Source organism: Gekko japonicus, unplaced genomic scaffold (genome assembly GCF_001447785.1).
Source record: "Gekko japonicus isolate JY-2015 unplaced genomic scaffold, Gekko_japonicus_V1.1 scaffold142, whole genome shotgun sequence".
NCBI lineage: Eukaryota > Metazoa > Chordata > Lepidosauria > Squamata > Gekkonidae > Gekko > Gekko japonicus.
In genome coordinates, this window is record NW_015174848.1 from 253018 (window position 1) to 274049 (window position 21032).

Consider the following 21032-nt stretch of genomic DNA (forward strand, 5'->3'; position numbering starts at 1 on the left):
TTCAAATGCACCCAGGCACTCAATCACATGCAAAACAATGCCCCTTCCTTTTCCTCTCAATTGCAGTCAATCACAGTCAAACAATGCCCTTTCCTCTCTCAAGCAGCCAGGAATCTGCAAAAACTCCAAGCGCTTCCACACACTCCCAGACCAGTTCTCCCACCAAAATCCTCAGCTGGATCCTCTCCGCTGAAAGCAAATAAAAAACCACTCACCCCTCTGTCTCCTGCTCCTGCTCCTGCTCAGAGCTCAGCTGGGTCTCCTCTGCCTCTGGCCAGGTGTTTCCTTAAATAGAGGCCTCCCCCAGCAGAGTGCTGGCAGCAGCTATTCAAATGCACCCAGGCACTCAATCACATGCAAAACAATGCCCCTTCCTTTTCCTCTCAATTGCAGTCAATCACAGTCAAACAATGCCCTTTCCTCTCTCAAGCAGCCAGGAATCTGCAAAAACTCCAAGCGCTTCCACACACTCCCAGACCAGTTCTCCCACCAAAATCCTCAGCTGGATCCTCTCCGCTGAAAGCAAATAAAAAACCACTCACCCCTCTGTCTCCTGCTCCTGCTCCTGCTCAGAGCTCAGCTGGGTCTCCTCTGCCTCTGGCCAGGTGTTTCCTTAAATAGAGGCCTCCCCCAGCAGAGTGCTGGCAGCAGCTATTCAAATGCACCCAGGCACTCAATCACATGCAAAACAATGCCCCTTCCTTTTCCTCTCAATTGCAGTCAATCACAGTCAAACAATGCCCTTTCCTCTCTCAAGCAGCCAGGAATCTGCAAAAACTCCAAGCGCTTCCACACACTCCCAGACCAGTTCTCCCACCAAAATCCTCAGCTGGATCCTCTCCGCTGAAAGCAAATGAGGGTCCACCTAGTCCAGCCTCCTGTCTCACACAGTGGCCTCAACCACTTCCTCTGGAGGGCCAACAACAGGGCAGAGAGGCCGAGGCCTTCCCCTGAGAAGAACCTCAGAAGAGCCCTGCTGGGTCAGACCAGGAAGGGTCCCTCCAGTCCAGCCTCCTGCCTCACACAGGGGCCAACCAGTTCCTCTGGAGGGTCAGCAACAGGGCACAGAGGCCGAGGCTTTCCCCTGAGAAGAACCTCAGAAGAACCCTGCTGGGTCAGACCAGGGAGGGTCCACCTAGTCCAGCCTCCTGTCTCACACAGTGGCCTCAACCACTTCCTCTGGAGGGCCAACAACAGGGCAGAGAGGCCGAGGCCTTCCCCTGAGAAGAACCTCAGAAGAGCCCTGCTGGGTCAAACCAGTGAGGGTCCACCTAGTCCAGCATCCTGTCCCACATGGTGGCCAACCAGTTCCTCCAGAGGGCCAGCAACAGGGCAGAGAGGCCGAGGTCTGCATAAGAATATCAGAAGAGCCCTTGCTGGATCAGACCAGTGAGGGTCCACCTAGTCCAGCCTCCTGTCTCACACGGGCCTCAACCACTTCCTCCGGAGGGCCAACAACGGGGCAGAGAGGGCGAGGCTTTCCCCCGATGTTGCCTCCTCGCTCCTCGCTCTGCCTCTGAATATGGAGGTTCCTCTCAGTCACCAAGGCTAGTAGCCACTGATAGAATTAATCCTCCATGAATCCCTCTCTAAAGCAGTCTATTCCTGTGGCCATCACTCTGTCCTCTGGCAGCGAATTCTACATTTGAGTCACTCTCTGCGAATCACTCTCTGTGAATCAGGAGCTGCGGTGGCTCAAGTGGTTAAGATGCTGAACTGCAGGCTGAAAGATCGGTAGTTCAGCAGTTCGAGACCCGAGTGTGCCACATGACGGAGTGAGCTCCCGTCTCTAGTTCCAGCTCCGGCCAACCTAGCTCTTCAAAAGGAAGAAATTGCTACTAGATAAATAGGTACCGCTTTGGTGGGAAGATAACAGCGTTCCGTGCGCCTTGGCGTTTAGTCATGCCGGCCACATGACCACGGAAACGTCTTCGGACAGTGCTGGCTCTTCAGCTTTGAAACGGAGATGGGCACTGCAACCCTAGAGTCGGATTCGACTGGCTTTCGAGCAAGGGACACCTGTGTACAGTAGTACTTCCTTTTGTCTGTCCTGAATCTACTGCCCATCAGCTCGAGATGGGAGAGGAAAAGTTCTTTGTCAGATCTCTCCCCCTAAGCTAATTTGCACTGGAGTCACTGTCACTGCTTTCTGGAATGCTCTGTGGCAGGAAGTGGTGGCAGCTACAAGCATAGTCAGATTCAAGAGGGGACTGGAGAAACATATGGAACAGAAGTCCATCAGTGGCTATTAGCCACAAGATATAGAGGGAACACTCTGTCTGGGGCAAGTGATGCTCTGTCTTCTTGGTGCTTGGGGGGGGGGGGCAAGAGTGGGAAGGACCTCCTGATGGCCCCTGGTATTTCTGGCCACTGTGTGACACAGAGTGTTGGACTGGAGGGGCCACTGGCCTGATCCAACATGGCTTCTCTTAAGTTCTTATGTCTGGGGCAAGTGATACTGTCCTTAGGCAGGTAGACAGCTGGGTGGCGAACCCGCGTACTGACCGTATGGTGACTTGCCTGCCTGGTGCGAAGGTAGCGGACATTACGCGTGTTTTAGATAGGCTGGTAGATAGTGCTGGGGAGGAGCCAGTGGTCGTGGTGCATGTCGGCACCAACGATGTGGGGAAATGCAGTCGTGAGGTCCTGGAGGAGAAATTTAGGATGCTGGGCAGGAAACTTAGGTCCAGGACCTCCAAGGTAGCCTTCTCAGAAGTGCTACCTGTTCCACGCGCAGGGCCGGAGAGACAGGCAGAGATCAGGAGTCTCAATGCGTGGATGAGACGATGGTGTAGGGGGGAAGGGTTCAGGTTTGTTAGGCACTGGGATACTTTTTGGAACAAGAGGGAGCTGTACAGGCGAGACGGTCTCCACTTGTCCCGAGAAGGAACCAGGCTGCTGGCACTTAAAATCAAAAAGGTGGCAGAGCAGCTTTTAAACTGAATATTGGGGGAAAGCCGACAGGAGATGAAAAGTCTCTGGTTCGGGTTGGCTCATCTGAGAGAGGTGAGGGGGTACCGGTTGCTTTTCTACAGGGAGGTGGATTGAAATTGTCCACAGAGGCCATGGCTGGTGACATGGACTGCCGGACAACGACTCGAGATAGCAAGAGGAAGGATGCAGGCTTAACTTGTAAGGGAAATTACAGCTGTTTCTATACAAATGCTAGAAGTGTCCGAGGTAAAATCGGGGAGTTGGAGTGCTTGGTGTCGGAGGGAAAAATAGACATTGTGGGTATTTCTGAAACTTGGTGGGATGAGGAAAATCAGTGGGACACAGTGATTCCCGGTTATATATTATATCGGAAGGATAGGGGGGGAAGGGTTGGAGGTGGGGTAGCTCTGTATGTCAGAGAGGGTATAAAGTCTAGAAAGATTGAGAGGCTAAGTGAATTGGATTCGCTTCTGGAAGTTCTATGGGTTGAAATAGGGGGGCCAAAAGGAAACTTAACACTGGGAGTTTGTTATCGCCCACCAGATCAAAAGATAGAGGAGGATTATAAAATGATGAATGCCTTAAAGATAGCAACTAGACAAAAACACTGTGTAATAATAGGTGATTTTAACTACCCACACATTGATTGGGTCAATATGTGTTCTAGCCGGGAAAAAGAGATTGAGTTTCTAGACACTCTAAATGACTGTGCTATGGAGCAGATGGTCACGGAACCTACCAGGGGAGAGGCGATCCTTGATTTGGTCCTAAGTAACACTCAAGACCTGGTGAGAGATGTAAAAGTGATTGCACCGCTTGGAAACAGTGATCATAATGTTGTTGAGTTCATCATTTGTACAAATAGAGAATTGGCCAAAAAGACTCACACAACCATTTTTAACTTTAAAAGGGGTAATTTCTCTGATATGAGGGGACACGTGGGGAGGAAACTGAAAGGAAAAGTAGAAAGGGTCAAAACAATTGGGGAAGCTTGGGATCTATTTAAAACTACGATCCTAGAAGCTCAAAAAATATATATTCCGCAGGTTAGGAAAGGCACAAACAGGTATAGGAAAAAGCCTGCATGGTTAACAAACAGAGTAATGGAGGCTGTAAAAAGTAAAAAGAATTCCTTTAAGCAGTGGAAAGCTAGTCACAGTGAGGCTGATAAAACGGAACACAGGCTATGGCAAATAAAATGCAAGTCTGAGGTCAGGCAGGCAAAAAGGGAATATGAGGAGCATATAGCAAAAAACGTAAAAACCAACAATAAAACTTTCTTCAAATACATTAGAAACAGGAAACCAGCCAGGGAGGCAGTGGGGCCCTTGGACGACCAAGGGGTAAAAGGAGTATTGAAGGATGATAGGGAAATGGCTGAGAAGCTAAATGCATTTTTTGCCTCCGTCTTCACTGTGGAAGATGAGAAGTGCTTGCCCACTCCAGAACCACTGATTTCAGGAGGGGTGTTGAAAGACCTGAGTCAGATTGAGGTGACGAGAGAGGAGGTCCTAAAACTGATAGACAACTTAAAAACTGAAAAATCACCAGGCCCAGATGGCATACATCCGAGAGTTCTGAAAGAACTCAAATGTGAACTTGTAGATCTCCTGACAAAGATATGTAATCTTTCCTTAAAATCTGCCTCCATTCCTGAGGATTGGAAGGTAGCTAATGTCACTCCCATCTTTAAAAAGGGTTCCAGAGGAGATCCGGGAAATTACAGGCCAGTCAGTCTGACGTCGATACCGGGTAAATTGGTGGAAACCATTATTAAGGAAAGAATTAGTAGGCACATAGATGAACAAAACCTATTGAGGCAGACTCAGCACGGTTTCTGTAAGGGAAGATCTTGTCTCACTAACCTGTTAGTGTTCTTTGAGGGGGTGAACAAACATGTGGACAAGGGGGATCCAATAGATATTATTTACCTTGACTTCCAGAAAGCTTTTGATAAAGTTCCTCATCAAAGGCTCCTAAGTAAGCTCAAAAATCATGGGATAGAAGGACAAGTCCTTTTATGGATCAAAAACTGGCTAGTTCATAGAAAACAGAGAGTGAGTGTAGGTGGGCAATTTTCTCAGTGGAGGGTGGTAAGCAGTGGGGTACCGCAGGGATCAGTACTTGGTCCACTGCTTTTTAACTTGTTCATTAATGATTTGGAGATGGGAGTAAGCAGTGAAGTGGCTAAATTTGCGGATGATACAAAGTTGTTCAGGGTGGTGAAAACCAGTGAGGATTGTGAGGCACTCCAAGGGGATCTGTCAAGGATGGGCGAGTGGGCGTCAACATGGCAAATGGGGTTCAATGTGGCCAAGTGCAAGGTGATGCACATTGGAGCCAAAAATCCTAAATATAAATACACATTGATGGGGTCTGAACTGGCAGAGACTGAGCAAGAGAGAGATCTTGGAGTTGTAGTGGATAACTCACTGAAAATGTCGAGACAGTGTGTGACTGCAATAAAGAAGGCCAATGCTATGCTGGGGATTATTAGGAAGGGTATTGAAAACAGATCAGCCAATATAATAATGCCCCTATATAAATCAATGGTGAGACCTCATTTGGAATACTGTGTGCAGTTCTGGGCACCACACCTTAAAAAGGATATTATAGCTTTGGAAAAAGTGCAGAAAAGGGCAACTCGAATGATAAAAGGGTTGGAACACTTTCCCTATGAGGAAAGGTTAAAGCGCTTAGGGCTCTTTAGCTTGGAGAAAAGACGACTGAGGGGTGACATGATCGAGGTTTATAAGATTATGCATGGGAAAGAGCAGGTAAAGAAAGAGGTACTTTTCTCCCTTTCTCACAATACAAGAACTCGTGGGCACTCCATGAAACTGCAGAGCGGTCGGGTTAGAACGGATAAAAGGAAGTACTTCTTCACCCAAAGAGTGATTAACACATGGAATTCACTGCCACAGGAAGTGGTGGGTGCTACAAGCATGGACGGCTTCAAAAGGGAATTAGATAAGCATATGGAGCAGAGGTCCATCAGTGGCTATTAGCCACAAGGTATAGCTAGGGGCTCTGGGGCAAGTGATGCTCTGTCTTCTTGGTGCTTGGGGGGGGGGTCAACAGTGGGAGGGCTTCTAATGTCCTGGCCCCACTGCTGGACCTCCTGATGGCACTGGTATTTCTGGCCACTGTGTGACACAGAGTGTTGGACTGGATGGGCCTTTGGCCTGATCCAACATTGGCGTCTCTTATGTTCTTATGTTCTTAAATGTAGGAGCAGGACCAGGGTACTTTAATCCATCAGGGAGAGCAGAGGTCCATCAGTGGCTATTAGCCACAAGGTATAGCTAGGGGCTCTGGGGCAAGTGATGCTCTGTCTTCTTGGTGCTTGGGGGGGGTCAACAGTGGGAGGGCTTCTAATGTCCTGGCCCCACTGCTGGACCTCCTGATGGCACTGGTATTTCTGGCCACTGTGTGACACAGAGTGTTGGACTGGATGGGCTATTGGCTTGATCCAACATGGCTTCTCTTTTATGTCATGTCTGGGGCAGTGATGCTCTGTATTTATGGTGCTTGAGGGGGCAAGAATGGCAGGGCTTCTGGAGTTCTGGCCCTGCTGGTGGACCTCCTGATGGCCCCTGGGGTTTGGCCACTGTGTGAGACAGAGTTATGGACTAGATGGACCGTTGGCCTGATACAACACTGGCTTCTCTTATGTTCTTATGTCTGGAGCAGTGATGCTCTGTATCCTTGGTGCTTGGGGGGGAAGAGTGGGAGGGCTTCTGGAGTTCTGGCCCTGCTGGTGGACCTCCTGATGGCCCCTGGGGTTTGGCCACTGTGTGAGACAGAGTTATGGACTAGATGGACCGTTGGCCTGATACAACACTGGCTTCTCTTATGTTCTTATGTCTGGAGCAGTGATGCTCTGTATCCTTGGTGCTTGGGGGGGAAGAGTGGGAGGGCTTCTGGAGTTCTGGCCCTGCTGGTGGACCTCCTGATGGCCCCTGGGGTTTGGCCACTGTGTGAGACAGAGTTATGGACTAGATGGACCGTTGGCCTGATACAACACTGGCTTCTCTTATGTTCTTATGTCTGGAGCAGTGATGCTCTGTATCCTTGGTGCTTGGGGGGGAAGAGTGGGAGGGCTTCTGGAGTTCTGGCCCTGCTGGTGGACCTCCTGATGGCCCCTGGGTTTTGGCCACTGTATGACACAGAGTGTTGGACTGGATGGGCCATTGGCCTGATCCAACATTGGCTTCTCTTATATGTCCTTATGCCTGCTCGCCCACCCGCAGTGCACTCCAGGAACGCTTTCCCTGCAGAAAACCGAGGAAGAACTCCAAGGCCTCTGGTTGTGACACCAGCACAGGTTGGGTCTTTTAGGCAACGGAGTGGGAAGGCGTCTCCGAACACAGGCTCCCTGGTACTGCGGAACCCCGGAGAGGCCCCACCGGAAGATCCAGCTCCCATCGCCACACTTCCCCCCCAGCCATGTTGGGATATGGAAATGGGATGGACGTGCGCATGCTTGGAGGAGAGGAATATGTATGGTCTTACTCATGCCCACTGCCAGGGCTGGTGCTGCGTTCTGGTGGGCCCTGGGCGGGGGAGTGCCAGGGAGTCCCCCTCTCCTCTGGCCCCCACTCACATTTCCCCGCCTTTTCTTCCCGCTCCGCCCACCCAGGCATCCTTCCCCAGCCCTCCACATGAACAACAGAAGCGGTCTCGTACTGAACTAGAACCAGTGGCATCTCTCCAGGGTCTCAGGCGGAGGTCTTTCCCATCCCCTCCTGCCTGCTCCTTTTTGCTGGAGATGCCGGGGACTGAACCTGGGACCTTCTGCATGCCAAGTAGAGGCTCTGCCACTGAGCCACAGCTCCTCTTTACAGCTCTCCAGGGTCTCAGGCGGAGGTCTTTCCCATCCCCTCCTGCCTGCTCCTTTTTGCTGGAGATGCCGGGGACTGAACCTGGGACCTTCTGCATGCCAAGTAGAGGCTCTGCCACTGAGCCACAGCTCCTCTTTACAGCTCTCCAGGGTCTCAGGCGGAGGTCTTTCCCATCCCCTCCTGCCTGCTCCTTTTTGCTGGAGATGCCGGGGACTGAACCTGGGACCTTCTGCATGCCAAGTAGAGGCTCTGCCACTGAGCCACAGCTCCTCTTTACAGCTCTCCAGGGTCTCAGGCGGAGGTCTTTCCCATCCCCTCCTGCCTGCTCCTTTTTGCTGGAGATGCCGGGGACTGAACCTGGGACCTTCTGCATGCCAAGTAGAGGCTCTGCCACTGAGCCACAGCTCCTCTTTACAGCTCTCCAGGGTCTCAGGCGGAGGTCTTTCCCATCCCCTCCTGCCTGCTCCTTTTTGCTGGAGATGCCGGGGACTGAACCTGGGACCTTCTGCATGCCAAGTAGAGGCTCTGCCACTGAGCCACAGCTCCTCTTTACAGCTCTCCAGGGTCTCAGGCGGAGGTCTTTCCCATCCCCTCCTGCCTGCTCCTTTTTGCTGGAGATGCCGGGGACTGAACCTGGGACCTTCTGCATGCCAAGTAGAGGCTCTGCCACTGAGCCACAGCTCCTCTTTACAGCTCTCCAGGGTCTCAGGCGGAGGTCTTTCCCATCCCCTCCTGCCTGCTCCTTTTTGCTGGAGATGCCGGGGACTGAACCTGGGACCTTCTGCATGCCAAGTAGAGGCTCTGCCACTGAGCCACAGCTCCTCTTTACAGCTCTCCAGGGTCTCAGGCGGAGGTCTTTCCCATCCCCTCCTGCCTGCTCCTTTTTGCTGGAGATGCCGGGGACTGAACCTGGGACCTTCTGCATGCCAAGTAGAGGCTCTGCCACTGAGCCACAGCTCCTCTTTACAGCTCTCCAGGGTCTCAGGCGGAGGTCTTTCCCATCCCCTCCTGCCTGCTCCTTTTTGCTGGAGATGCCGGGGACTGAACCTGGGACCTTCTGCATGCCAAGTAGAGGCTCTGCCACTGAGCCACAGCTCCTCTTTACAGCTCTCCAGGGTCTCAGGCGGAGGTCTTTCCCATCCCCTCCTGCCTGCTCCTTTTTGCTGGAGATGCCGGGGACTGAACCTGGGACCTTCTGCATGCCAAGCAGAGGCTCTTCCACTGAGCCACAGCCTTTCCCTGTGTTCATACAATCTTCCCCCAGAAACCCTGGGCAGCATGTGCTCGCTTTATACCCCACCTGGCGGTTGGCAACGCTAACACTGATACTGGCCTTGGCGAGTGCTACCGGCCTTCTGCGACCCACCGTTTAGACTGCCGGACCTTTTAAGAAACCGTTGAGACAGCTTAAAAAAAGACGTTTCGCAGCTCAGCCAACAGCAGGGAAAGGAGGAGGGGGCTCAGCAGAAAAGTCAGGCCGTTTTCCGCCGCAGCTCAAGTCAGCAGCAACCAGCTCCCACCCGAATCCAGCCACAAGCTGTGTCTGCTCAGGGCTTTTTCCCTGGGGGAACGTGCCGGGACAGAGCTCCAGAACCTCACTGAAAAAAATCCTCTCATCAGGGCTATTTTTGGGCAGGAACGCACAGGAACGGAGTTCCGGCTGGCTCCCGAGTTGGCCACGCCCAGCAGGAACTCATTAGCATAACGGGCCACACCCAACAGTAGGAACTCATTAGGATTGGCTACATTCGGGGTGTGTGGCCTAACATGCAAAGGAGTTCCTGCTACAAGAAAAGCCCTGGGTTTTGACAACAAACAAGGTAAATAGAATAACAAGCAAAAGGTGGGTGTGGCTGGATAACCACACTTCTGGTAACATGGGGGTGCGGCCTAATATGCCAATGAGCTATGCTGTCAGGGGTGTGACCTAATATGCTAATGAGTTTCTGCTGTTGGGTGTGGCCTAGTATGCTAATGAGTTCCTGGTGGGCTTTTTCTACAAAAAAAGCCCTGTCGAAGATGTTAAAAAGTTTGCAAGTTTTCAGTATACAGACTGAAAACTTCCACCTCCCTCTTGAGAGTTCCAGCGCCTCTTTTTCCAAAAAAAAGAAAAGAAAGAAAGAAAATCCCTGTGTCTGCTTAAACACTCGGGGGGGGGGGGCCCCAAAACCCCCTAAGCAACCCCTGACCCCCCCCCCCCCCCCACTCTCGCCCTGCTCTGGACGGCCGAGCCCCTCCCGCGTACGTACTTCACGTGGGTGTTGGTACAGATGATGTACTCAATCTCGTCCGAGTACGGGTTCTGGAAGGTAAAGGAACTGGTTCTCATCCAGAGCCATTCTCGGTTCTTGGACCGGAAACGGAACATGACGGACAGAACCTGGCCTTTTAACTTCACCACCTGGAAAAACGGTAACGCCGTCAGCTGCAGCAGCGGGAAAAGGGGACGACCCGGGAAGCCCCCTCCCCTCCACCACCTTTCTAAGGAATCCCTGTTTCTCCTCCTCCGCTGAAGCTCGGAAGTCTGTCGCTGGGTTTTGAGGCCGAACGCAAATACACAAAGCTGCCTTATACTGAATGAGACCTATGTTCCCTCGAAGACAGTATTGTCTTCTGAGACTGACAGTGGATCTCCAAGGTCTCAGGCGGAGGTCTTTCCCATCACCTCCTGCCTGGTCCTTTTGACTGGAGATGCTGGGGATTGAACCTGGGACCTCCTGCATGCCAAGCAGAGGCTCTTCCACTGAGCCACAGTCCCTCTTTACAGCTCTCCAGGGTCTCAGGCGGAGGTCTTTCCCATCACTTCCTGCCTGGTCCTTTTTAACTGGAGATGCCGGGGATTGAACCTGGGACCTTCTGCATGCCAAGCAGAGGCTCTTCCACTGAGCCACAGCCCCTCTTTGCAGCTCTCCAGGGTCTCAGGCAGAGGTCTTTCCTATCCCCTCCTGCCTGGTCCTTTGAACTGGAGATGCCGGGGACTGAACCTGGGACCTTCCGCATGCCAAGCAGAGGCTCTGCCACTGAGCCACGGCCCCTCTTTACAGCTCTCCAAGGTCTCAGGCGGAGGTCTTTCCCATCACCTCCTGCTTGGTCTTTTGAACTGGAGATGCCAGGGGTTGAACCTGGGACCTTCTGCATGCCAAGCAGAGGCTCTTCCACTGAGCCACGGCCCCCCTCTCCAGGGTCTCAGGCAGAGGTCTTTCACATCCCCTACTGCCTGGTCCATTTAGCTGGAAATGCCGGGGATTGAACCTGGGACCTTCTGCATGCCAAGCAGAGGCTCTTCCACTGAGCCACAGCCCCTCTTTACAGCTATCCAGGGTCTCAGGCAGAGGTCTTTCCTATCCCCTCCTGCCTGGTCCTTTGAACTGGAGATGCCGGGGACTGAACCTGGGCCCTTCTGCATGCCAAACAAGATGCTCTTCCACTGAGCCACGGCCCCTCTTTGCAGCTCTCCAGGGTCTCAGGCAGAGGTCTTTCCCATCACCTCCTGCCTGGTCCTTTTTAACTGGAGATGCCGGGATTGAACCTTGCCCCCTTCTGTACAAGAAGCAGATGCTCTATGAAGGAGCCACGTCCCTTCCCGATATTGTGTGTCTTGGAAATCTCCCCTTTCCATATGTGACTTTGGAGGGTAATGATTATGAAGGTGGAATGCGGCGTCGTGGTCCAACTTGGATGCCACCCCCACCCCACCCTGCTTGAAAGACACCAAAACTCTTGCTTAAGATCTGGACGTAATCCCGGACCGAAGAGGGCAACAAGTGGATTGTTCCGTGCCGGTTACCTGCTGGAAGCTGTCCCGCAAGAGCTGCTGGTCTTCTGGGTGGCAGAACTCTACGATGTCCTTCCCTAAGAGCTCCTGGCATGGAAGAGGCATCAAAAGTGGCCCTGTGTTAAATGATCAGACAAGTTCTCCGACCCACCCCAAAGCTCTGAGACCCACAAGTCACTGGAGCTCTGCCTAAGCCAGCCTTCCCCTTCCCTGGGAGAACCTCACTCGCTCTCTCTCTTTCCCCCTTGGAAGCATCAATTCATTTGTCGTAAGAAGAAGAAGAAAAAGAGATGGGATTTATACCCTGCCCTTCACTACCCGAAGGTGTCTCAGAGCGGCTCACAATCTCCTTTCTCTTCCCCTCCCCACAACAGACACCCTGTGGGGTAGGCGGGGCTGAGAGAGCTCTGAGAGAATTACTCTTGAGAGAGCAGCTCTGAGGGAACTGTGGCTTGCCCAAGGTCATCCAGCCAGGTGCAAGTGGAGGAGTGGGGAATCAAACCCGGTTCTCCCAGATTAGAGTCCGCGGACTTAACCACCGCACCAAACTGGCTCTCAGTCACTAACTGGTTATATAGAAGCATAGAGCTGGACGGGACCTCCAGGGTCATCTGGTCCAACACCCTTGCACAATGCAGGAAATTCACAAATACCTCCCCCCCCCCACAAACCCCAGTGACCTCTGTACCTCACCTAGAAAATGGCAAAAATAACTCCAGGGTCTCCGTCCAAACCGGCCTGGAGAAAAATGGCTTCCTGGCCCCAAAGTGGCGCTCGGCATTTCCCTGGGCGTGTAAGAAAGGGCCACGAGAACTCAGCGCTGAGGCGACCCTTCCTGCCCTCCCTTCTCGTGATCTGCCCAAGTTCACAGGATCAGCATGGCTGTCAGATGGCCATCCAGCCTCGGACTGAAAATCTCCAAAGAAGGAGAGCCCCCCACCTCCTCCCGAGGAAGCCTGTTCCCCCAAGGGACCGCTCTGTCAGGAAGTCCTTCCTAACTTTTAGCTAAAAACTCTTCTGATTTAATTTCAACCCGTTGGTTCTGGTCCGACCTTCTGGGGCGTTAATTAAAACCCCTTTTGTCGATCAAAGTGTGCGCCCCCAAATATTTCCTAAAAGGTCATTCTTTCGAGTACAAGAAGAGGTATTCCTCCCTGTTTTCCCTCCTCTGCTGGAGAAATGCCTCTCCTGCGACTGCCCCGTCTAAAACCAGAGAAGGACAACTTCCTCCTCAGAACCATATTATCCATGTGCAAATTAATGCCAATTGGCAGCTAATTAACCAATCGAAATGTAGCCGGTCTACCAAGATTTGTGTCCTCGGCTGACAGCCCGATTTCTGTTCTTTTACCCTGTCATGATCTGGGCTGTGCCACCAGAGGCCTACTAGGCCCAGGGAGCCTGCCTAGCAGTAGGTGAGGCTGGGCCTACAACTCCCAGAAGCCCCTGAGAGGTTTTGGAGCCAAAATGGACCAATAGGAAAAGAGGAGGGCTTGGAATAAAAGATTCATTGTTGTACTCTGCCTGGTCCTCACGCCTATTATTCGGCCAAGAGGGAGGTCTAAAGAATGGGGAAGGTGCTCTGGGCCGTCTCAGAGGAGCCTGGAACCAGAGTGGTGGCAGCGTCAGGTGACACCCCACCTGACCTTTGACATACCCACAGCTCAGTTTGAGCCCGGCTCTGTGGTCACTGACGCCATGTGGAATTGGCCGAGATCTCGGGCTATATAAACCTGAACCGCCCCCCCTTCCCCCCCAATCTGGGTTCCTTCACAGAAGCAAAACCCAGGAGGAGAGGGGAAGCTGGCCGAACCAAGGCCTCTTCGGCAAGGAAGCCCTCCCACCTGCGGCTGGTAGCCGACCGTGGCCACGCAGCGATGGTCGACGAAGGTGAAGATGCCGTCGGTGTTGTGCCGGGAGATGAACTCGGTCGGCTGGCACACGGTGCTCATGTCCGCGCAGCTGGGGGAGCTTGTGACCTGCCGGGCAGAGAAAGGGCACCGCGTTGGGGACATGACAGAGGGCACTCCCTCTCCCAGAAGACTAGAACGCGAGGGCATCCCATGAAGCGGATGGGCAGTCGGTTCACGACGGACAAAAGGAAATACTATGGTCACCGTATCTCCAAAACGACATTGCAGGGCTGGAAAAAGTACAGAGGAGGGCGGACCAAGAGGAATCATAGAATCATAGAATGTGAGAAGGGACCTTGGAGGTCATCTAGTCCAACCCCCTGCACCCTGCAGGAGGCATAGCTGAAAGATAGCCCTACACAGAAGAAGAAGAAGAGATTGGATTTATACCCCGCCCTTCACTTGGAGTCTCAGAGCGGCTTACAAACTCCTTTCCCTTCCCCTCCCCACAACAGACACCCTGTGAGGTGGGTGGGGCTGAGAGAGCTCTTGACACAAACGGCTCTTTTTCAAGAACAGCTGTGCCAGAGCTTGTGACTGACCCAAGGTCACATCAGCAGGTGCGAGTGGAGGAGTGGGGAATCAAACCCGGTTCTCCCAGATTAGAGTCCGCACATACCTACAACGTACCCAAAAGATGGTCGTCCGGCCTCCGCTTGAAAACGTCCAGTGAAGGAGCATCCGCCACCTCCCGAGGCAGTCTGTTCCACTGCTCAACCACTCTTACAGTTAGGAAGTTTCTCCTGATATTTACCCGGTAACGACTCCCTTGTAATTCCCACTCATTAGACCCAGTCTTGCAATCCGGAGCAAGAGAGAATAGATCCGCTCCATCTTCTACATGACAGCCCTTCAGATACTTGAAGACTGCAATCGTGTCCCCTCTAAGCCTTCTCTTTCCCAGGCTAAACAGACCCAACTCTCTCAGCCTTTCCTCGTAAGACTCATAAGACTTGCATGATGAGGCGGTTAGAGAACCTTCCCTAGGAGGAAAGGCTGAAAGAGTCGGGGACTTTTCAGTTGAGAAAAGGGATGACTGGAGGGGGGGGGGCATGAGAGAGGTTTATAAAATTATGCATGGGGTAGAGAGAGTTGGCAAAAAGACCTTTTTCTCCCTCTCCCAAAAGAACAGAACTCGAGGGCATCCAAGGAAGCTGTTGGGCAGTTGGTTCAGGAAGGAGAAAAGGAAATTCTTCTTTACATAGAGAGTGATTAAAATGTGGGATTCCCTGCCAGAGGATGTACTGATGGCCACAGGAATAAACACCTTTCAAAGGGGATGATACACTCAGAGGCACCATCGTTGCCCTTCATATGCATTCCAAGGCTGGATCTGAACGTGCCCTGCGAGCTACTTTGTGCCATTTTGGCCGACACAGATTTTATATCGGGTTCAGCCTCTGGGAGCTGAAAGAGATACTTGAATGGTGCAGTGATGATCAGCCAATGACTGCTTTACACCTGGGCCCTTGGGGCACCTGGAGACCCCAGAAAACGGAGCGTACCTGGAGCCTGCCAATGGCCACGAGGCAGAACTTGCTTCCTTGCCCGGCATCCGGTTCGTCATCCGGCAGCGAGACCCCTGAGTCAGAAAAGAGAGGAGTTTAAGTCGGAGGAAAGTGACACGTTCTGCTTGGCACGCGATAAGCAGTCTGCCCGTGAGGATGGCAGTTCTGAAGGATTTCCTACTCACGGGAGAGAAAGCTGGACAGGCACCATGGGTGCAGCTGGCCATTTGACTGGTCAAGAAACCGTCGGGCCAGTAAAAAAGCCTGCCAAACATTGTAAATATGTTTTTCTTTAAGCTCTAGCTATATTTAGAAATGAAAAAAGAAGGATTTTCACCACCGATAGGCTTGACGCGCTTCATCGTCACAAAAAGAAATCCGTTTGCTGTCGCTGTGAAACGATGAAACTAAAGGTGCCACCGGACTCAGATTTAGTTCTCACATCTGTTTCGTAACCCTTTGATTATCTGTACTAGGTATAAGGCCCGTTGTGGAAATAAACACAACGAGCTCTAGAAAGAGGCTCTGGGCGGGCCTTGGCCTTGGGCACTCAGTGTCAATTTGCTGTGGTGAACTCAGCAGGGTATAATGAGAAAGAGTCCACCGTTTTCTCCAGGGGTACTGATCTCTGTCATCTGAAAAGCAGTTGTAATTCTGCGTGAACTCCAGCCCTCACCTGGAGATTGGGAAACACGGTTCCCCAGGAGGAAGTGGCCAGGGATTGAACCTGGGACCTTCTGCATGCCAAGCAGGTGTTCAGTCACTGAGCCACAGCCCCTCTCCACTACTGGTCCATCGAAGTCAGTACTGTCTACTCAGAGTGGCAGCAGCTCTCCGGGGTGACAGGGGGAGGTTTTTCACTGTCTGCTTTTTGGTCACGGCACCTCCGCTATGGTTTAGAACAGCAATGGTCAAAATCACCTACTGAAAAAGCATCTCCCAGGCTGGGAGAGATTGGGGTGGGGGTGGGGTGCCACAGCTTAAGTAACAAATGATCCACGGTGGATGGCCAGGATTTCAACAGAACCTCTGACACGCACGCACACCCCAAAATTTAAAAACCTGGAGCCCCTCGCGGAGCGCCCCCCACATGCCTGAGAAAAAGCCGTTACCTGCCGGGGGCCAGGCTTTGATGTAGCCCGTGCAGTGGACCACGACAAAGTGGGGCTCGCCATCCTTGGCAGCACCTAAGCCGTTCCTGGGCAAGAGAGAGAGAGGGGGGGGGAAAGAAAGATCTGCATCAAAGGGGAGCTCACTGACCTTCAAAGGGAGAACTCGAGGGCACCCAATGGAGCTGACTCTTGAAGAAGAGCCGTTTCTGTCAGAGCTCTCTTAGCCCCACCTACCTCACAGGGTGTCTGTTGTGGGGAAGGGAAGCCGCTCTGAGACACCTTTGGGAAGTGAAGGGCGGGGTATAAATCCATCGTTTAAAACTCTAATTTCACACCCCACTTGGTTCCGGCAGATAGTGTCATGTCTGTCTTATCCCACACATTGCGAACACAAAGGAACACCCTGACTTCATGGTTGTCATGTAGAATTGGAAGTGCTACCTTGTGTTGTTTTGTAAATAGAATATAAATCTTAGAATGTAAGGACAGCTCCTGCATGAGATGGTGCCACGATTTTCAAAAGCACTTGGTCATTAACTTTTGTAACAGCCCGTGCAAAAATCTTTGATCAATCTATATATCTAATAGCCAAGTTGCCCCCGGAGTGCGGATCGCTAAATCAGCGCTCCGGGGGTACTTGGGGGGGAGGGGGAGGTTTGTGCACACGTGGGCCAGTCCCCACGTGTGCACAAAAATGCTAAAAGTAGAAAAAAATTTCAGGGGGATGTTTAAATCCCCCCGAAAGTGCAAGAGCATTCCGTGCGCATGCGCACGGAACGCTCTGTAGCTGACCTCGCCGCCGCCGTGCCACCGCCGCCACCTCCTCTGAGCCGGGCGGGCGGAGGACCCTCAGAGCCGCGCGGGGGGGGATGACCGGCCTCGCCATCGCCACCTCCTCCTCGGGGAGATCGAGCGGGGGGGGGATGGAGGAGACGGAGCTCTTCTCCCCTCCCCGCAAGTATCGCGGGTCCCCGTCTTGTTCTGTATAAATTGGAGTCCTTTGGGGCAGTTCGGGACTGACTTTTGGGATTCAGTGAGACTCTTTTTTCTCTCCTGGAGGCCACCGGTCCGTCCAGGAGCTCCTGTTTGCACGCTTTGTAGGAGAAATCTTTGCCAATTCATTTGCTCATTATCTCTTTAGGAAATAAGACTTGTATTGTTTAAAATTCCGACAAAGCGCCTAGCTGGCGTCTTGCCTGGAGAGCGCTGATACTTGATAGGTTTAATAAAGTTAAGTCTCGTTTTTTCTTTAAAACAACCGTGTAATCGTCTTTAACTAGCCCTGAAAGGTTTCACTCATTCACTCTGCCTTTGATACAGGGGCGTCGCCTAGGCGGAATGGGCCGAGAGTGGGTTGGTCCCATACACACACGTACACATACACGTGTAGGACCATTCCCGTGACACGTGCCGAGCACGACAGTCTGACGATGCCCTGGGTTGCCCGTCCCTGGACAGACGGCACCACCTCACTAGGGCCTGTGTACAGCTCAGGGGTCATTTCGTAAAAAAAGAGGTGCAGGAGCTCATTAGCATCACTCATTGGCATAACTCATTTGCATATGCCACACCCCCTGACATCACCGGAAGTGTGACAGAAGGCAACACCCACCGCTCAGGCTCCACTGGACTGTTCTGGATTGCTAGCTATTGGGGGGGGGAAACATGCAGATCTGCCCTCACAGAGGAGGGAGAGCTTGTACCTGAATAAAACTTGGTCGTAAAGGTGCCACTGGACTGTTTTTGATTGCTAGCTATGGGGGGGAGGAATGCGCAGATCTGCCCTCGCAGAGGAGGGAGAGCTTGCACCTGAATAAAACTTGGTCTTAAAGGTGCCACTGGACTGTTTTGGATTGCTAGCTGTGATGGCGGGAAACATGCAGATCTATCCTCGCAGGGGAGGGAGGGCTCGTACCTGAATAAAACTTTGTCTTAAAGGTGCCACTGGACTGTTTTGGATTGCTAGCTATTGGGGGGAGGAATGCGCAGATCTGCCCTCGCAGAGGAGGGAGAGCTTGCACCTGAATAAAACTTGGTCTTAAAGGTGCCCCTGGACTGTTTTGGACCGGGAGGGCTCTGCAACTTAGCTGGCTGCTTCTTTCTCTGACTGAGGGCTGCCGGGAGCAGGGGGTGGGGCTTGTTGCCTGTGCCCGCCCCCTGGGCTCTTTATTGCCGGAGCTCCGCTCCTGTGCGCTCCCGCAGGAAATGACCCCTGGCTACAGCTTATCGCTGGCCCCGTGACGCCTCCCCGCACGGCCTCCTGCCTTTACCTGCATCGGTTTCTCATAAAGCTGAGGCGGTTCATGGAGACCGGGTCGACCGCGGTGTTGCCACACCTGCAAAGCGGGAGACAGAAAGTCTGCTATTCCGGTCGCTCTGAAATAGACAGAGGCTCGGTTCGGAGGGAGGTCTTTATAAAAATTAACTGTGTTGCCCGGTGTCGGGTAAAAACGGGCTCGTGGCAACCCCTCGCGGGGTTTTCAAGGCCCTCGCCTGCCTCTGCGTAGCGACCCTGGACTTCCTTGGTGGTCTCCCATCCAAGCCGACCCCTGTGGAGGCAACGGCTGCCAATCTTTTCTCTTTAAACTCTGTACAGCCAATCAAATCCCCAGTGGCCGGTCGGAAGCCTGGCTGGGCAGGAGACCCACCTGGCTCCGCCCCGCTCCTAAAAACACTTGGCGGGCGCCCAAAAAGCTGCTGGTGGCGACCAGTGTTCCCTCTAAGCTGGGTGAGTGTGAGCTAGCTCACAGTTTTTTTAACCTCCGGCTCACACATTTTTGTCTCAGCTCAGGAAGGTATGGATCCAGAGCGAACTAAGTTACGCAGCAGCCAAATCGCTCGCTCACGGCTTTAATGCCAGGAGCTCACAAAGCGGGATTTTTGCTCACAGGGCTCCACAGTGTTGGCGACCGTGTTGCCCACGGGCCCCGTGTTGGGGATCCCTGGGTGTTGTCCCCCCCTCCCCCAAATAAAGGTTTTAATAATCTCCCAGGGAGATTAAAGCAGGCTCACGCAATCAGGTTCTCCTGTGCGTTTCTGAATAGGACGCAACTGGGGAATGGCATCGATAAACCCGGAACATCAGCAAAGCGCCTGGAAATGGGATTTCCGGTCGTTACCTCATCCGGCAGATGAAGGACCTCCGGGAACCCATGCACATCCGCATGGACTGCTGCCCTTCCTTCTTGACGGTCCCGGTTTTCAGATCGAGGATGCGACCTGAGGACAGAAGCTAAAGTGAGGACGCTTTTCCTTGGGGGAGAAGCCTGAACGCCACACATCACGCTGCCTTACACTGGATCAGACCCTCGGTCCATCAGAGTCAGTACAGCCTACTCAGACCGGCAGCGGCTCTCCAGGGTCTCAGGCGGAGGTCTTTGCCATCCCCTCCTGCCTGGTCCTTTGTAACTGGAGATGCCGGGGATTGAACCTGGGACCTTCTGCATGCCAAGCAGAGGCTCTTCCACGGAGCCACAGCCCCTCTTTACAGCTCTCCAGGGTCTCAGGCAGAGGTCTTTGCCATCCCCTCCTGCCTGGTCCTTTGTAACTGGAGATGCCGGGGATTGAACCTGGGACCTTCCGCATGCCAAGCAGAGGCTCTTCCACTGAGCCACAGCCCCTCTTTACAGCTCTCCAGGGTCTCAGGCAGAGGTCTTTGCCATCCCCTCCTGCCTGGTCCTTTTAACTGGAGATGCCGGGGATTGAACCTGGGACCTCCTGCATGCCAAGCAGAGGCTCTTCCACTGAGCCACAGCCCCTCTTTACAGCTCTCCAGGGTCTCAGGCGGAGGTCTTTGCCATCCCCTCCTGCCTGGTCCTTTGTAACTGGAGATGCCGGGGATTGAACCTGGGACCTTCCGCATGCCAAGCAGAGGCTCTTCCACTGAGCCACAGCCCCTCTTTACAGCTCTCCAGGGTCTCAGGCAGAGGTCTTTGCCATCCCCTCCTGCCTGGTCCTTTTAACTGGAGATGCCGGGGATTGAACCTGGGACCTCCTGCATGCCAAGCAGTGGCTCTTCCACTGAGCCACAACCCCTCTTTACAGCTCTCCAGGGTCTCAGGCAGAGGTCTTTCCCATCACCTCCTGCCTGGTCTTTTTTAACTGGAGATGCCGGGGATTGAACCTGGGACCTCCTGCGTGCCAAGCAGATGCTCTACCACTGAGCTATGGCCCTTCTCCATGGCTCTGTAAGGACTCAGGTGGAGTCTTTCCCATCAGCCACTACCTGATACCTTTAGCAGGAGGTGCCAGGGATTGAACCTGGGACCTTCTGCATGCCGAGCAGATGTTCTACCACTGAGCCATGGCTCCTCCGCAGTCTTAGGGACACATCTGAAGTTGCCCTATACTGAATCAGGGGGGGTCCCTCTTCCAGAAAGGCTTGCAGTTGAGAAATATTCAACTCGGACCACACCAGGTGGGCCGAGAAAGGCTCGGCTCACCTGTTAACGCATTCTCTGAGGTGGAGAGCTGTTCCCGCAGTTTGTCCACGTCGTCGGGGTGCACCTGGTCGTAGAGCGCGCGGCCAAACCACTCGGACTGGGGCTGGTTCAGGACGGGCATCACTGAGTCGGAGACGTAGACCACCCGGCCGGTCTCGCAGGACACGATGAAGAGGAACCCGTCAGCCGCCTCCAGAATCAAGTGCTTGAGTTCCTGCAGAGTGAACAGATGGGGGCTGATGGATGTCGTCACAGTTGTTTTGGAACCGGCAAACACTCTGAAACGTCTCTGGGCGTGGAACGGCGGTCACCTGGGGGGGGGGGTATTTGCGAATTTCCTGCATTGTGCAGGGGGTTGGACTAGATGACCCTGAAGGTCCCTTTCAGCTCTATGGTTCTGTGATTATCCTCCTGCCAGAACTTGCCGGGGAAAAGCAGAACCTCCTCCTGTTCCCCCCTCCAGGAAGCACCTTTCAGTGATACGGTGCCGGGGGGGGGGGGGAA

General features: G+C 53.2%; 1 protein-coding gene across 1 annotated transcript in view; it reads right to left on the reverse strand.

Annotated features, from left to right (window-relative positions):
- ARNT (aryl hydrocarbon receptor nuclear translocator) overlaps positions 1 to 21032 on the reverse strand; it is a 69168-nt gene that overhangs the window by 21015 nt on the left and 27121 nt on the right. Inside the window, exons 7-14 of the mRNA XM_015424493.1 lie at positions 20529 to 20742; positions 19206 to 19305; positions 18357 to 18422; positions 16087 to 16172; positions 14972 to 15048; positions 13398 to 13532; positions 11566 to 11640; positions 10028 to 10179 (exon numbers count right to left, since the gene is read on the reverse strand). Of these exons, the coding sequence (XP_015279979.1) occupies positions 10028 to 10179; positions 11566 to 11640; positions 13398 to 13532; positions 14972 to 15048; positions 16087 to 16172; positions 18357 to 18422; positions 19206 to 19305; positions 20529 to 20742 (905 nt within the window). The remainder of the gene's footprint in view (positions 1 to 10027; positions 10180 to 11565; positions 11641 to 13397; positions 13533 to 14971; positions 15049 to 16086; positions 16173 to 18356; positions 18423 to 19205; positions 19306 to 20528; positions 20743 to 21032) is intronic.